Source organism: Mesoplodon bidens, assembly GCF_964165515.1.
Source record: "Mesoplodon bidens genome assembly, chromosome: 1".
Lineage (NCBI taxonomy): Eukaryota > Metazoa > Chordata > Mammalia > Artiodactyla > Ziphiidae > Mesoplodon > Mesoplodon bidens.
The window spans coordinates 212,833,958-212,852,602 of NC_138176.1; the positions used below are offsets into that span (position 1 = coordinate 212,833,958).

The window sequence follows — 18,645 nt, forward strand, 5'->3', positions numbered from 1 at the left end:
GGTGGCCGTAGCATGCCTGCCATGCTGCCATGGTGGGGTTTTCGCCTCTGGGCTTGGTGGGCTCAGACTGCGGTCCTAGGACCTGCCCTGAACTTCTCCCCTCACTCCCTTCCTTCCATCCCTGACCTTTTCCTTGCTGACAGTCTCACTACCGTAAACATCTCTGCCGTAGGCTAGACTGGAGGAAGGAAAACAAGAAGCTCCGGTCTGTCTCGTCACTCTCGCCAATCATGTCTGTGAGGAGGAATAGTTTGCAGGGAAGGAAGAGAAGAGGTTGAAATTGCTGACTGAAGTTAGGTTTCTTAAAGTACCGTCATGTGCCTTTGCTTGCCCCATTTAAAAATTACCGTGGATGATTGGGAGTTGAGTCCATAAATAAGTACACGTAAGTGGAAAAAGCTTCAGAAAGACTGGAGTAAGTCCCTCACCCTGTTTTAGTGTGTGCCCTGATGTCTTGTTAAGTCACTGTATTAGTTTCCTGTGGCCACTGTAACAAATCCCCCAAACTGAGTGGCTTAAAACAACAGACATTTATCCTCTTTTAGTTCTGGAGGCCAGAAGTCCAAAATCAGTTTCACTGAACCTAAATCAAGGTGCTGGCAGGGCTGCGCTCCCTCCAGGGGCTCTACCACATCACTCTGATCTCTGCCCTCCTAGGCACATTCCTTTTTCCTTTTCTCTGTGTGTGGACCACCCCCCCCTTCCTCCTTCTTACAAGGACACTCGTGATGATGGCATTTAGGGCCTACCTGCATAATCCAGGATAATTTCCCTTTCATGAAATCCTTAATTTAATCACATATGCAGCAACCCCTTTCCCGAATAAGGTAACATTTTACAGGTTCCAGGGATTTTATTATTGCTGCTTTCACCCATCACTCCTCCAGCCTCCTTTTTGTCTTTTATTAAACAGGTGAGTGATTGTTTATCCCAGTGTTCTTTGAGTTTTCGTACCTCATAATCCAATGCAATTTCTAACCAGTATATCCACCAAAACTAAAGTTGTGGAGTTTTTTTTACTGACGTCTCTGTTATTGTTTTTCTACTATGATGAGGAGTCTGGAGGTGGATGTGTTGAGACTTGGAACAGCAGCTCCACAAAGTCATTAGGGACCCAGGCTTCTTGAGGTGTGCTTGTCGTTTTGCAGGCACAGCACTGCTACTTCACTTCAGGCAACATCTCCGGGTTTGAAGAGGGGAAAGGGCAAAGAGTAACAGATAGGTGTTTCTTTTCTCAGAAGCTTTGCAGAAGCCCCACCCAACAACTGGGCTTACACTTGGTTGGCCAGACTGGGTCACGTGTCCACCTGCAGCTTCAAGGAGGCTGGGAATGTTTTTAGCAGTGTTCCCACAACTCCACTCTAGCAGGGTTCTTTGGCTGTTGGGGAAAGGGGAGGATGGCTATGAAGCAGGCAGCTTGCAGTCTGTCCTGGAAAGTGATGAAACCAGTTCACATTTCCTTCTACAGCTACAAGGCTTTTTTTTTTTGGCTGCACTGTGCAGCATGAGGGATCTTAGTTCCCTAACCAGGGATTGAACCCAGGCCCTCGGCAGTGAAAGGGCGTGGAGACCTAACCACTGGGCCACCAGGGAATCCCCTAGAAGGCTTTTGTGTATATGATCACATTATCTTTGTTTCTTCCCTAACGGTTGTGGAGAAAACCTGCTTAATGCTGGGTATGGTGGTAAGCATTAAGATGTCATATGTTGATACTTGCTATGTGCTAGACACTTTAACTACTTTTATATATGTTAGTTGCATTATCTCCTTTAATCCGCTATGTGATCTTCTCCTGGAGAAAATCAACCCACTTTATAGGTGGAGCAACTGAGGATCCATTAAACTGGTAGTAAGTATCATCATTTCCTAGATTTAAAGGTAAAATTTTAGAGCTTATAATGGTATAGCTAATACATGGTATAGCTTAATCACACCTGTGTTTTCTAGTTCCAGGTTTGGTGCTAAATCAGTGCTTTGAATTGAGTATGCGCAAAACACCCCTCCCCCCGCCCCGCCCAGCCCATTCACACGCTGTAAACCAGTGAGAAAGCATGACCTGTAGTCAGGTAATCCTGGTTTTGAGTCCTCCTTCGGCCAGGTACGGTTCTGTTATGTGATAGACAAATTATCTAGTTTATCTGTGCTTCAGTTTTATCATTTGTAAAATGGGGACAGTGCCGTCTTCCTCGCAGGGTTTTTGTGAGGATGAAATGAGATATAGGTGTATAGTGCACATATATTTAGTAAATGATAATTTACAGTTTTTACTATGGTTGTCTTCCTATTATAATTCAACATTGACTTCTCCTTTCTTATGGAATGCAGCGGTCTCCAACCTTGTTGGCACCAGGGATTGCTTTCATGGAAGACAATTTTTCCATGGACGGGGGGGTGGGGGGTATGGTTTCGGGATGATTCAAGCATGTTACATCTATTGTGCACTTTATTTCTATTATTATTACATTGTAATATATAATGAAGTAATTATACAACTCCCCATAATGCAGAATCAGTGGGAGCCCTGAGCTCATTTTCACTTGCCACTCACTGATAGGGTTTTGATGTGAGTCTGCAAGCGATTGATTACGGTCTCTGTGCAGTCAAACCTCTCTGCTAATGACAATCTGTATTAGCAGCCGCTCCCCAGCGCTAGCCTAGCCTCGTCTCTTCAGCTCTACCTCAGATCATCAGGCATCAGATTCTCATGAGCGCACAACCTAGATCCCTTGCATGCGCAGTTCACAGTAGCGTTCGCGCTCCTGTGAGAGTCTAATGCTACTGATCTGACAGGAGGTGGAGCTCAGGCGGTAATGCGAGCGATGGGGAGCGGCTGTAAATACAGATGAAGCTTCATTCACTCACCCGCCCCCTGCTCACCTCCTGCTGTGCGGCCTGGTTCCTAACAGGCCACAGACCAGTACCGGTCCGCGGCTCGGGGCTTGGCGACCCCTGATGTAATAGGTTAATACTGAAGAAATAATTTATTCCTTTTTAGTTCTTGGGACTTTTTGATTAATCTTAATAATCCTCTTTTGTGGTAAAATCATAGAAAAATATTTGTTTTTCTACCAATTTCCTATAACTCCATGGTGGGGAGGAATTGATTTTTGTGCCAGTTGTGAGTGGTTTTTGCAGTGACAACAGATAGGGGTAACTCTAGTTTCCTTCCTGGATGGTTTTCTATAGCTGCCAAAACAAATTACAACAAACTTGGTGGCTTAAAACAACAGATTTGTTACCTTGCAGTTCAGTATGTCTGACACAGGTCTCAGGGCTAAAAGCAGGTGTTGGCAGGTTGGCATTCCTTTCTGGAGACTCTAGGAGAATCTGTTATTTGCTCTTTTCAGTTTCTATAAATAAAATCTATGGTTGAATTCATTTTTCTAATTTATTACTTGAGTTCATTACTTGAATTCATTTTCCCAATTCAGTACTACTTACTGGTGTCTGAATTATGTCACACGAACGTATTTTCCCAACTGAAAAGTCTAGTCTTTCTAGTTATTTATTTATCCATCCTGATCAATATGCAGGTGTTCACTGAAACTCCTCCATGTGCCAGGCGCTCTGCTTGGCTCTGGAGATATAGTGGTAAACTTGACATAGTCCCTTCCCTCACGGAGCTTACAGTCTAGTCTAGTAGGGCTGTCAGCACATAGTAAACAAAGTGGATATGACTAACTGGGAGTCAAACTGCTATAAATCATGGAAGAATCTGCAAAGTTTTCCTTATTTTTATTTCCCCCAGTGTATGATTACTTCATTGGTTCAGAGTTCTTTTCAACTACTTCAAAATGATTTGATGACATAAAATTGAAATATAACCTTGGCTACTATTTACAATATTGACTAATGTTTTTTGGCTTGTTTGAAGTACGTAATCTGAAGTTTAGGTTGCTTTATTTAATTTATTTTTTTTTTGAATTTTATTTTATTTATTTCTTTATACAGCAGGTTCTTATTAGTTATCTATTTTATACATATTAGTATATATATGTCAATCCCAGTCTCCCAGTTCATCACACCACCACCCACCGACACCCACCACTTACCCCCTTTGGTGTCCATACATTTGTTCTCTACATCTGTGTCTCAATTTCCGGCCTGCAAACTCGTACACCTGTACCATTTTTCTAGGTTCCACATATATGTGTTAATATACGATACTTGTTTTTCTCTTTCTGACTTACTTCACTCTGTAGGACAGTCTCTAGATCCATCCACATCTCTACAAATGATCCAATTTTGTTCCTTTTTATGGCTGAGTAATATTCCATTGTATATATGCACCACATCTTCTTTTTTTTTCTTTTTTTTTTTTTTTTTTTTTTGCGGTATGCGGGCCTCTCACTGTTGTGGCCTCTCCCGTTGCGGAGCACAGGCTCCGGATGCGCAGGCTCAGCGGCCATGGCTCACGGGCCCAGCCGCTCCGCGGCATATGGGATCCTCCCAGACCGGGGCACGAACCCGTATCCCCTGCATCGGCAGGCGGACTCTCAACCACTGCGCCACCAGGGAGGCCCTACCACATCTTCTTTATCCATTCGTCTGTCGATGGGCATTTAGGTTGCTTCCATGACCTGGCTATTGTAAATAGTGCTGCAATGAACATTGGGGTGCATGTGTCTTTTTGAATTATGGTTTTTCTTAAGGTATATGCCCAGTAGTGGGATTGCTGGATCATGTGGTAATTCTATTTTTAGTTTTTTAAGGAACCTCCATACTGTTCTCCATAGTGGCTGTATCAGTTTACATTCCCACCAACAGTGCAAGAGGGTTCCCTTTTCTCCACACCCTCTCCAGCATTTGTTGTTTGTAGATTTTCTGATGATGCCTTTTCTAACTGTTGTGAGGTGATACCTCATTGTCATTTTGATTTGCATTTCTCTAATAATTAGTGATGTTGAGCAGCTTTTCATGTACTTCTTAGCCATCTATATGTCTTCTTTGGAGAAATGTCTATTTAGGTCTTCTGCCCATTTTTGGATCGGGTTGTTTGTTTTTTTGTTATTGAGCTGCATGAGCTGCTTGTAAATTTTGGAGATTAATCCTTTGTCCGTTGATTCATTTGTAAATATGTTCTCCCATTCTGAGGGTTATCTTTTCAGCTTGTTTGCAGTTTCCTTTACTTTGCAAAAGCTTTTAAGTTTCTTTAGGTCCCATTTGTTTATTTTTGTTTTTATATCCATTACTCTAGGAGGTGGATCAAAAAAGATCTTGCTGTGATTTATGTCAAAGAGTGTTCTTCCTGTGTTTTCCTCTAAGAGTTTTATAGTGTCTGGTCTTACATTTAGGTCTCTAATCCATTAGGTTGCTTTATGAAATGAGTTTTAAAATAGGCATTATCATTTTTAAGCTTTTCCAAATATTTAATGTAGTGAAGTTACAGATGTTGATTTTTGCAAATAAAGTTTCCGATAACTATTTCTTATATATAACGTTCTTTAAAATATTTCTAATTAAGGAAAGCCTGGGGGCTTCCCTGGTGATGCACTGGTTGAGAATCTGCCTTCTAATGCAGGGGACACGGGTTCGATCCCTAGTCCGGGAAGATACCACATGCCGCGGAGCAAGTAAGCCCGTGCGCCACAACTACTGAGCCTGTGCTCTAGAGCCCGTGAGCTACAACTGCTGAGCCCGCGTGCCGCAACTACTGAAGCCCGTGCTCCACAACGAGAGAAGCCACCGCAATGCGAAGCCCGCAATGAAGTGTAGCCCTCGCTCACCGCAACTAGAGAAAGCCCGTGTTCAGCAACGAAGACCCAGCACAGCCAAAAATAAATAAATAAAATAAATACATTTATTTAAAAAAAAAAAAAAAAAACAGGAAAGCCTGACACTAATTTTCATGTTTTTCCTCTTAGGAATGTTTTAAAGGAAGCTGGGCTACTCACAAGTTACTACATAAGAAAGCAAGTAAGTAAAGTCACACATCTCTATACCATTTTTCTTAGAAGTGGCTTTGTGTAGAAGACAAGAATTCTTCCAGCTCTGAAAGCGTATATTTGAGTGTTCTGACAGTATAATCCCAAAAGCTAGAATTAGGACATTTTTTGTTCTTTGTGGTATGTAATCATTTAAATAAAACGTGACTAATATCTCTGTTAATCTTGTTTCACATATGTAACATGAAAACATGAGATGGCTGCCACGAGTGGGATCTGGCTTGAGCAGTACCAGAGGACGTCCTAAACTTTTGGCATCTGGCACCCTCTTTCCTTTGCTAGAAGCGTTTCTGTGTTGTAGGCAAGGGCGCACGAGCTATCTGGCTTCATTTAATCAAATCGCTTTTGTTCTTGTTTAGTTTCAATTTCAGTTGCTTTGTCTAACTCAAAATTATATCGCTTTGTTTTTTGGGTGTTTTAATGTTATTACTTACAGTCTAATGTTTAATTTTCCTTTTTGAGACACCACAAAGTGAAACTATTGGCTGCTTTTTAGCTATTGCTGTCAACCACACTGATCTATTGCTGATTCGAATGGTCTTTCCTGCTTTCGCGACTCATCCTATAAATTCAAGCCGTTAGTGTGGCTAGCTCACGACAACTCGTCACAATTACTTGAAAATTGAAAAGGGCTTTTTTTCTTATAGCATTGCCATCCTTATGGGTGGATTGGCAGATAGTACATGGTTCTTGGTATAAGGTTTTCTTTCAACTTACTGATCTTGGTATTTTTAGTTCATCTACTTTATATTTTTAAGGAATTTGCTGATTTAATAAAGTTTGGTAGATTGTTTTATATGTGTATATACCTTAAAAATCTCATTGAGGTCAGTTTAACTACCATTTCAAGGAAAAGGAAATAAAAATTTAAAAAGACATATATTCTGTGGTTGTATAAAGCGAAGTCTACATTTAATGGAAATGCTAGGCTATTGTGGGAGGAAATGTGGTTAGAGATGAGGAAAAATGATGTGAATAAATGAGTTTAAAAAGCATAAATGACAGGATTTGCTACCTCCAAAGTATAGAGATAGGTTTAAATATGCCATTTTATTTTAGTCACTTATACTTTAAATACTGTATATCAAATGTGCTAGGTATTTTTAGAGCTCTTTGAGCCAGTTATTAACATTTTATATTCAGGAACTTAAAGCACAGGGAACTGAAGGATTGAGGTGAAAGAGTATGTTACTAAAAGAACTTGGGGCTTCCCTGGTGGTGCAGTGGTTAAGAATCTGCCTGCCAATGCAGGGGACACGGGTTCGAGCCCTGGTCCGGGAACATCCCATGTGCCACAGAGCAGCTAAGCCCGTGTGCCACAACTACTGAGCCTGTGCTCTAGAGCCCGCAAGCCACAACTGCTGAGCCCACGTGCCACACTACTGAAGCCTGTGTGCCTAGAGCCTGTGCTCCGCAACAAGAGAAGCCACTGCAATGAGAAGCCCATGCACCGCAATGAAGAGTAGCTCCCACTTGAGGCAACTAGAGAAAGCCCGCGTGGAGCAACGAAGACCCAATGCAGCCATAAAGAAAGAAAGAAAGAAAGAAAGAAAGAATGGGTCTCTACTGCAAGTGTTTGCCAACTCATTGAAGTGTGCTTGTTTCTTCAATATTGGGTTTCTAAGGATAGAGCTATTTCATTATGACTTACACTGGAAGAGAATTAAACAGCTCGTGTTTCCTAAGTAGTTGTTACTGCATTGGACTAAGACGGTTTGTGTTTTACTTATACCTCTAGAGTTTAGTATGGTGCCATGTTTCAGATTGTGCCCTCTTGGATCTTAGGGGATGATGTCTTCAGTGGGTGAGCTTAATATTCTTGATCACTTGGGCTGTGTTAGGTAGAGTCAGCCCTCAGCTGCCAGCCCTGTGTCTTTCATGCCCTAATAAATTGACCCCAACTCCCATTGTGGATGACAGTCCTAGAGGAGGGAATGGTGTGGGGAAAGGTGATCTCCAGGGCTAAGAAGAGTATTGAGAAAGGGATTAGGGGAAAAGAATGTTGGGCTGGGAAGGAATCAGGGCATCTTAAAAGATAGCACCTCATTCCAAGAAATAATAGTGAACTAATGTAGCACACAGTTCATGTGAACTGATCTCTAATTAAAGATGACTGATTTATATTTGTGTTCATGAGGGATATTGGTCTGTAATTTGCTTTTAATGTCTTTGACTGGATCTGGCATTAGAGTAATCCTGGACTCACAGAATGGGAAACATTTCCTCCGCTTCTATTTTCTGGAAGAGATTGTGTAGAATTGGTATTATTTCTTCTGTAAATGTTTGGTAGAATTCACCAGTGAAATCATTTGGACCTGGAGTTTTCTTGGTTGCAGAAGCTAATCAGGCCTTAGGAATATTTCAAGTGTGAGTTAAATGACTCAAGAGCAGAATTTACGTTTTATGTGTCATAGTAAAGAAGACCAGTTAGGTTGTCAAGCCCTTAAATGCATGTAATGCTGATGCTTGGGTGCATATTTCTTACACATATCTCCTGCCAGAGTTTACACAGTACCATTGCCTTTGATCTGTAAAAGTTGTAGCACTTCACATCTCAATACTATATTATTCTACACTTTTTACACACATCTCAATACTATATTATTCTACACTTTTTACACTCACCACTGATATACTCAGTGTGTTTCTTTGCCTCCCATTTTCCTAAAGTAAAAGGTGGACATGGTTGACAAGTATCTTTTGAATAGCCAAAGATATGATATAAAAACTCATTTAAAAAAAAAACCACACAAAAGAAAAACCTCTGTGGGATTTCCTGGCAGTCCAGTGGTTAGGACTTGGCGCTTTCACTGCCGTGGACCGGGTTCAATCCCTGGTCAGGGAAATAAGATCCTACAAGCCGCGCAGCGTGGCCAAAAAAAAACCCACCACAACTCTAAATAATACTTTTTATTCTACTCTTCTACCCTTACAAATTAGTGTGCTTGAGTTTTGGATTGCGGAGGGAAGCTACTAGATAATATTTCAGAACTGGTTCCACCAAGCTTTGTGAGCACGGATTACTTTAAGCCTCACTTCCAAACTGCCGAAATCATGCATTTATTGTGAGTGTTAAATAAACAACTCTATGTAAAGTGCTTGGCGTGTGTACAGTGCATAGTAAGTGCTCAGTAGCCATTTAATAATCACCTCTGGGAGAACTGAGTCAAGATTGTGATCAGAAAATTCTGTTCCAGGCAAAGCTTAGATATGGGCAGTTCTTTTGTGGCAGCTGAGGCTACCTGCACAAAACCTTTTAAAGAGGAAAGAAAGAAAGGTGTGCTGTACTTGGTACCTGATCTCGCACATATCAGGTACTCTTTGACACCACCTGCAGCTTACCTGGCCCTGTTACATTGTGATGTTTGAAAGACAGCTTACAAATGTTTGTTTATGCTGTCCTATGCTTTCACAGTCATTTGAAAAAGACCTGTTAGTATGCAATTTTGTTACCGACCCCCAGTCCAATTCATATTTATTAGGTTTCTATTACATATGTGTCTGGGACTTAGGGGCTTAGATCAATTGATCCGTAAATAGTTTACATTAAGTAAAACTTACTTCGGAAGAGAAACTTTCCCTAAGTAAATGATACCTAGATACTAGAAAAGAGCTTGCCATATTTCATTCTTATTTAGATATCTTTTGGGTTATATTATTTGTTGGAGGTCTGCTTTCAATTCTCTTGAAACTCGATTGTGGAAGGTTCAGAATCCAGAGCAGTAGGAAGCTCTGAAAGATTTTACATCCTTCGTTTTCCCTGCGCCCTCCCTTGGATTATGTTAAAGCAAAAACCCTGTGTCTTGATTGCTGTTCTGTCCTGTTTCTGGTGAACATTATTCTTGAAGTTCATGATTCAGACAGAAGCACTTGATGCAATCACAGCTAAGGCAGGTGTAAGTTGGCCTGCATTTTAAACTATTTTCTATCATGTTTGACCCTAGTGGCGGTGAATGGAGTCCATTTCTGTCATGGAATGAGAAACAGCTTCGTGTGACTGTTAATGTCAATAGGAAAACTTTCCTGAATTTCATAGGGGAGAAAGATATCTAAAATTTAGCAGTGTAGTAGAGCTTTCCTTTCTCTTTTTCTATTCCTTTACTTTTTTTTCTTTTGGCTGCGCCATGTGGCATGAGGGAATCTTATTAGTTCCCCGACCAGGGTTTGAACCCATGCCCCCTGATTGGGAGTTCAGAGTCTTAACCACTGGACCACCAGGGAAGTCCCCTATATTCCTTTACTTGATATGTAATATTATAATTGTATTTTCTTCCAAAATAATGTGAATGGATTGGTTGTATTTTTGCATTCTTTTCAATTGCCCCTCAAGGGCCTTTCAATCCCAAGTTGACCACATGCTCTTTGGAGAGAGTACTGGACTGGGAAGCAGCATTTCCACATTTCTGTGCCCATGTGAACCACATTGCCTCAGTTTCCTCATGTGTAAAATGAGAAAATGAGATTAGATTGTCTTTTTCTTGTTGTTGATAACTTTAGTCACCATGCTGTACTTTATATCCCCTGGACTTATTTATCATATGACTGGAATTTTGTACCTTTTGATCACCTTCACCCATTTCACCATTCCTCTTTAGCTTAAGATGATATAATTCCATCTGTCCAAAATCAATTTTAAATAGATTGCTTAAAGCGGGGAGTTTTTTCCTTGTACACTTCTAAAATTATTTGAAGCTTGCCTTTTAAAACCTGTGATAGCATTACAATAATCAGGAAAACGCTGGTGTGCATTGGGAGGTGTATAGGCTGCTACTTGGTGTAGGAGGGATTTGAATTCCTGCTATTTAAAGTCTTAGGTTAGTAGTTTTATTTTGGTTTTTGGATAAGAACTGCAGTTAAGGTGCTCAGATACCATCAAGGGTAGGTTCTGTGTGAAGATTTTTAGGTGTATTTCAGTAAATACAACATTACATATTATTAACTAACCTGGTAGTAAGGTGTGTGTTTGATTCTTATTTTTTCTAATGAATTTTCAGTAACTTTCGATTGATTGTTCCCTCCCCTTATCTTTGCCTTTTCCTACTTCCTTCTATTATCTACTTCTTTCTGTTACCTCCTTCCTGAAAAAAGGCAAATGATACTCATAAACTTTTCTAAGCAACTTAAAATGTTGACTTGAAAGTCATTCATCAGCTAAGTGAGAAGTTTTTGTTTTTTACTTTAAATTTGCTTTGGGATTATTTAGAATCTGTTCTTTTAGTAAAAGCACAGAATCCATTTGTAATATCTGCTCTCAGTTGGGAAGTTTTCCCCAGGCTCAAATTTTGTATTTCAAAAAACAGGCTTCCTATAAATTGACATTGTAGAGAGAATACATTTAGTATTTACCTGAGAAAAGGAGTTCAGCTATGAGCTGTTCCTATTCAACATTGTGTAAAAAATGAGAATGTGTTTAGTTTGGGCTTTTTCACCCAAGACACTTAGATCTTTGAGGAGTCAGAGGGCTGTGGACATAGCAAGAAAGCGGTAGCTTTGGTGACTTAGCTTAGGGTAGAAGTTTGCTGGATTTTGTGCCTGGGCTCTTTGGTTTGGCTTTCAAATAGTGATAATTAAAGTATGCTGCTGCTCAGTAGCTTGACCACTGAGGCATTTCTTTCTCTCATTCATCTGTCCATCTTCCAGAAGATGAAAAGGCCAAGCGAGAATCTGTGTCTCCCTGGACTGTGGAAGGTGATATCAACACTGACCCATGGGCAGGTTATCGATATACTGGTAAACTCAGACCACATTATCCACTGGTGAGTAAATAAGGTAATAAAAATTTAACATTCTTTTAAACCAATTTTCATAATTTTCACTTTCCTAAAAATGAATTCCAATTATGAATCATGTGATCAGGATTAAGTTTACATTCTAGCTTTTTAACTTTTATGGTACATTATTTAGAAGTTAGTAGGGATAATTGGCAATCATGGATGAAGTAGAAAAATTTTAGATGAAGGATTCTTTAATATTTAAAAAAGAATGAGGTAGAACAGATATTTTTAGGCCAACATAATGGTAGTGTATATTACTACTTCTCCAAAATTTTTTCAGTGTGATATTCTTCTACCTTAAGTTTTTTTGTTTTTTTTTTTTTGCGGTACGCGGGCCTCTCACTGTTGTGGCCTCTCCCATTGTGGAGCACAGGCTCCAGACGCGCAGGCTCAGCGGCCATGGCTCACGGGTCCAGCCGCTCCGCGGCATGTGGGATCTTCCTCGACCGGGGCACGAACCCGTGTCCCCTGCATCGGCAGGCAGATTCCCAACCACTGCGCCACCAGGGAAGTCCTACCTTAAGTTTGATATGGCTTTTCTGCCACTCCTGTTCCTTCCTGCGTTCTTGGCAGACTGACTTCAGAGTCTTAACCTAGGAATTGACTTAAGTTGAAATTTATTTGTCATTCTCAAATACTTAAATTCTTTTGACTGTTGTTTTCTTTTTATAAAAGAGATACATCTTTAATTTTTAAAATTTGGCAAAATATCAAAAATATAAGAAAGTTTAATTGTAGCTCCCAGAGATAATGTCCAGGAACATATTGGTGTACATTTACTTTGAGACATCATTTTGTTACTGATTGTGGTTCACCAATTTGTTTGGGACAACATGGGTACCTTCCTTGTCTGCATGTAATCTTAAATCTTTAATGGCTTCTGTCACTCTCCCCATTCCTTACATATCCTGGGAAAGGGGGTGGCATTAGCACTAGGCTCGATCTTCACAAAACAGATATGTTGTGATATTTAAGATGTCATTTAAAACTTTTTTTTTCATTTAAGTCAGCGGTCCCCAGCCTTTTTGGCACCAGGGACTGGTTTCATGGAAGACAGTTTTTCCATGGTACGGGGTCTGGGGGTGGTTCAGGCGCTTCTGTGAGTGATGGGGAGCGGCAGGTGAAGCTTCACCGCTCACCTCCTGCTGTGCAGTACGGGTCTGTGGCCAGGTGTTGGGGACCCCTGATTTAAATGAAATGAATGAACTTTTGAATTTGGTGTTTATTCCCCCACTTTTATTTTCTTTGTTAGTAGATTTTAATAATGATAGTTACTTTCATGTTTGAATCGGATCCATCTAACCTCTTTGTTTTTTTCAGATGCCAACAAGGCCAGTGCCAAGTTATATTCAAAGACCAGATTATGCTGATCACCCTTTAGGTAAATTCTGCTATGCTGTTTCTTCATATTTCAATTTGTGGGCTTGATGACTACTACAGAGGAAAAGAGTGCTTTTTTAGTAGAAAAGTTTCAGTGCTGGATTTCTAATAAATGTAAATATGTTTTTTCAAGGCACACTAGAACATTTGAGAGAATTAAAGATTCTTTCCTCTCATTAGAAATCTAATCAATTCTGAAAACATTGTTTATGTGGCTGTTAAAGGCTACATTCAACATAATATTGTATTTTGTGTTGTTGTATCAAATTCTAGATTTTAAAAAAAGTTTTGATTTTAGCATGTTCTCCAACCTTAATTAAATAATATCCATTTAGGAAAAAACAGATGGTGGAGGCCTTGAATGCATGCCTAACTAAAGACTGGACTGTAGCGGTAATAGAAATAGTAGTATTGGTGATGATAATAGTAGTAATGGTGATGGCTGATGATTCTATAACTGATATTTTTTCATAACTGTGTGTCAGGCACTGTGCCAACCTCTTTACATGTATTACTCCATTTAATACTTTCAACACTCCTGAGGTGGGTTCTATTGTCTTTTCCCTTTATGGTTAATGATAGTGAGACATGCAGAGAAGATAGGTACTTTACAGCATAGGCTAAAGTTGGATTATGTGAAATTACTGAGTTTGCTTGTCAAAAATGGTTGAATGTGGTTTAATCTACTGAGCTAAGCTACCTTTGCTTTTTTCTCGAAGAAAAATAGGTAACTGTATTAAGTCCTTATGAATATAATTTGAAAATTTAGTTAAACTCCACTATTTCAGATAAATTGAAGGAAAAGAGTCTGAATGATAGAATACTGTTGAGGATGTATAATTTCATTACACTGTATTTAATATTCTTGAACATAGTTTTAAATTGTATTTTTAAAGAGTACATAGATAAGGTAAATTGTAATAGGATAAAATGTTGCACAGTGAAAAGTGAGTACTTTTCCTCGGAAGTAATCACTATTAATGATTTCTTGTAGAACTTTTCAGAGATATTTGTTGTGTGTACACACATTAACACCCCCCCCACCCAATTATACACAAAACGAACAAACTATATACACCTTTTCACCTTGCTCTGTTATATTTTATGTTGTAAATATTCCATATAATCCGATATAAAACCATTTCTTTCTTTTTAATGACTGAAGTATTCCATTATGTGGACATGTTATAATTTATTAAATCAGACTCCTACTAATGTATGTTTAGATTATTTCCAGGTTTTTACCTCTAACAATTTGACTGCAGGAACTGTTCTTATAATTACATATTTGTGCACATGTTGAGAGTATTTCTATAGGTTAATTGCCTAAAGTGAAATAGCTAAATCACAGGATACATGCATTTTTAAAAATTTTGAGAGGTATTACAAATCTCAGAGATTTTTTTTGCCAGATAAAAACATATGAGAGTTGCTTTCCCTGTATCTTTTTTTCTTTTTTAAATAAATTTATTTATTTTTGGCTACATTGGGTCTTCGTTGCTGCACACGGGCTTTCTCTAGTTGCTGTGAGCAGGGGCAACTCTTTTTTTTTTTTTTTTTTTTTTTTAGATGTTGGGCGTAGGAGTTTATTAATTAATTTATTTATTTTCGCTGTGTTGGGTCTCCGTTTCTGTGTGAGGGCTTTCTCTAGTTGTGGCAAACGGGGGCCACTCTTCATCGCGGTGCATGGGCCTCTCACTATCTCAGCCTCTCTCGTTGCGGAGCACAGGTTCCAGATGCACAGGCTCAGTAGTTGTGGCTCACGGGCCTAGTTGCTCCGCGGCATGTGGGATCCTCCCAGACCAGGGCTCGAACCCGTGTCCCCTGCATTAGCAGGCAGATTCTCAACCACTGCGCCACCAGGGAAGCCCAGGGGCAACTCTTCATTGCAGTGCGTGGGCTTCTCATTGCGGTGGCTTCTGTTGCGGGGCACAGGCTCTAGGCACGTGGGTTTCAGTAGTTGTGGCACGCGGGCTCAGTAGTTGTGGCTCGCGGGCTTTAGAGCGCAGCTTCAGTAGTTGTGGCACATGGGCTTAGTTGCTCCCTGGCATGTGGATCTTCCCAGACCAGGGCTCAAACCCATGTCCCCTGCCTTGGCAGGCGGATTTTTAACCACTGAGCCACCTGGGAAGTGGCTTAGAATGTTATCAAGTTTTGCGATCTGTGCTAATTTGAAAGATGAAAGATGGTATTTTGCAGTTTTTTTAATTTGCATTTTTAAGTTATGAGTAAGGTTGAGCATCTCTATATTTTTAAAAATCATTTGTATTTTTTTTCCTTTTGAACTGTCTATTCATATCCTTAGACATTTTCCCCCCCCCAGTTAGATTACTTAGTTTTTTCCATACTGACTTATAAATGCTTTTTCTATATTAAGGAAAATAATCTCTTGATGTATGTACTATAAAATGTTTTCTCCCAACCAAGCAGTTACATTTTTGTCTTTGTAACATTACGTTTATGACAAACTTTCAACATTCTTCTGTAGTAAAATTTATCAGTGTTTTCTTATAAGGTGCCTATGGCTTTTTGACCTAGAAAGACCTTTTGGGTTCAAAGATTATAAAAATATCTTCCCATGTTTTTTTCTATTTCTATGGTTTTACTCTTCTTGTGTGTGTGATAAAATTTTTGGTCCATCTGAAACTTATTTATCTTTAGGAGTTAAGTAGGGATGCAACTTAATTTTTTTCCCAGCAGAATATCTGGTTGTCGCATCACGAGTTATTTTTAAAAATTAGTCTTCTTCTTACTGATTTAAAATGCAACCTGTATCACTATATTAAATCTTCACGTCTTTAGGTTTTTGGATTCTGTTCTGTTTCATTAACCCATCTGTCTAATCATATGCCATTGCCAAACTCTTAATTATTACAGCTATATCATGTTTAATACTTGATAGGCCTTGTTGCCCCCGCCTTTCCTCTTTTTCAGAATTTTCCTGGCTATTGTATGTTTGTTTTTCCATGTGAAATTTAGAATCAGCTTGTCTGGCTCCCAAAATGTCCTGTTGCCATTTTTTATTGGGATAGTATTAAATTTATAGACTAATTTTGGAAGAATTGACACCTTTACAATATTGAGTCTTCCTATCCAAGAACAGGGTATGTTTTTCTTTCCTTCATTAGGCCTTTTAATGTTAAGTTATTCCTGGATACTTTATCTTTTTAAGTTATTCTTGTGCATATAGTATCTTCTATATTTTTTGCTTGTTTGTATATGGGAAAGTTATTGATTTTTATGTATTTTTCTTATCTGCCAACTTGCCGAATTCTTATTTCTAGTCATTTACCAGGTATTCCCCTGTTCTAGGAATATATAATCTCTGAAATTGATAAGGACTTTTTCCTTTTCTTTCTAATTTTATATGTCTTGTTTCTTTCTCTCATTTAATACATCTGCTAGTATTGTCAGAACAGTGCTAAAAATACTAGTGCTGATAGTGGGCATTCCATGATGTTGGTTCTTGGCTTGAGATTTATATTTATCATGTAAAAGTGGTAGCTGGCTATGTCATCAGAATTATCTTTCTAGATGATCATTTATTTTTCATTACTTAATCTGTGGCTATGATGAGTTATATTAATAGTTTAATATTGAACTATCCTTGCCTTTCCAATATGGATCTCACTGAAGTCATGGTGTACTATGTTTTTTGGATTCTGTTTGATAATATTTTATTTGGTATTGTTATATCAGCATTTATAAAAAGAGTAGTTTATGGTTATATTCTTTTTGTCAGATTTTGAAATAATTATTATACTGGCTTTAATGCTTTTAAATGTATGAATAACTTCAATTAAGCTAATTTTATTAGGGAAAATTCTTAGGGCAGTATTTTTCAAACTTTTTTGACTGTGACCCAGAGAACTGTATTTTATAACATGATCTGTGTATATGTGTGTGTGTATAAATTAAGAGTCAAACATTTTACAACAGCACTTACTTGCTTACTTACTTACCCTGTATGATATAGTCTATTATTTTCTATTCCATTTATTTACTATAAAAAAATATTAGTCATAGCCCACTAATAGCCGCTAAAGGGTCACAAACTGCTGTTTAAAAAACACTGACTTAGGTTCCAGTTTCAAAAAATAAATGAGTGTAATTAATTTATCAGTTGTTTATAATATACTTGCTTCATGAGATGGTGATCATGAAAACAGTTAGAAATTGTATGGTGCTCTTCAAATGTGAATCATTTACTGACCTTATTAACATACTCCCTGTCAAATAATAAGTACTCCATCTTGAATGATTTCTCATAGATTTGGAAATTTGTTCTTTAAAATTGTTCTTTCAGTTTGTTTAGCAAATTTCATGTTGAAAGTATTTTTTCAGAAAACCTGACCTGGACCCTCCCATATTATGAAATACCATTGTGTGAAATAGTGAGACCTGACTATTATTATATCATCAAGGGAATAATTATGCTAATATATACTACATCTTTTTGTTCATTTTGGTTTTACTTACTGATTTTCTTTACCAGGAATGTCTGAATCTGAGCAGGCTCTTAAAGGTACTTCTCAAATTAAGTTACTCTCATCTGAAGATATAGAAGGGATGCGACTCGTATGTAGGGTAAGAGTTTTTTCTCCCCCCAAGGGATAGAACATGTTTAAGTAGTTATAACACATGAAGTCAATGATTTGCTCATTTATAAAGGTAGCAAATGTTACATAGTAAAACTGTGACTAGCCATATTTACTTTATTTTTAAAGTTATTTACTTTTTGAAGTATAGTTGATTTACAATGTTGTGTTAATTTCTGCGGTACAGCAAAGTGACTCAGTTATATATACATTCTTTTTTATATTCTTTTCCATTATGGTTTATTCCAGGATATTAAATATAGTTCCCTGTGCTGTACAGTAGGACCTTGTTGTTTATCCATTCTACGTGTAATAGTTATTTTCTGTGGTTCTTTGAGGAAAATCATTCATCTCTTCTTTTATTTCCCTCCCTTCCCTTCCCCATTGTAGAATTGTGAGAAGCCTCAAACTTCATCAGTTCATTATTGTTTAGATTACTTAGGATGTACATTTTCACATAGAAATCAGTCAGACGTACTTATTAAGCTATTTTCTAGTTAGCCCAATTGTATTTATATGTTTACACACACATGCATACACTTTTATTAATGGGTGTTAGAAATACATACAAATGGTTGTAAAATGAAAATTCAGGATTATAATATGCAAGGTGAGGTTCGTCTTATCAATATTCTACAAAATCTATTAGTCCAAACGGTACAGATTTCTATTTCTATTTCTATTTCATTTCTTCTTGAATGTGTGAAGTGTTTCTCTTACAGCTTGCCAGAGAAGTACTGGACATTGCTGCTAGTATGATTAAACCAGGTGTAACTACTGAAGAAATAGATCATGCTGTACACTTAGTAAGAATTTTAATTTTATGCTTTGAAAAATTTTTTCATACTGTTATTATATGTTTTAGACTTCTAAAAATTAAGTAAAACTAAGTTCTGAATATCTACACTTGGCTAATTTGAAAGCAAAGTTTTCACTTTGTTTCAAAT

The 18,645-nt window shown here is 38.3% G+C and overlaps 1 protein-coding gene across 1 annotated transcript in view; it reads left to right on the top strand.

Moving 5' to 3' along the window:
- The window catches only part of METAP1 (methionyl aminopeptidase 1), a 65,818-nt gene that overhangs the window by 28,397 nt on the left and 18,776 nt on the right, over positions 1–18,645 (top strand). The window contains exons 2-6 of the mRNA XM_081238423.1: positions 5,866–5,917; positions 11,587–11,702; positions 13,041–13,101; positions 17,596–17,687; positions 18,421–18,504. Of these exons, the coding sequence (XP_081094549.1) occupies positions 5,866–5,917; positions 11,587–11,702; positions 13,041–13,101; positions 17,596–17,687; positions 18,421–18,504 (405 nt within the window). The remainder of the gene's footprint in view (positions 1–5,865; positions 5,918–11,586; positions 11,703–13,040; positions 13,102–17,595; positions 17,688–18,420; positions 18,505–18,645) is intronic.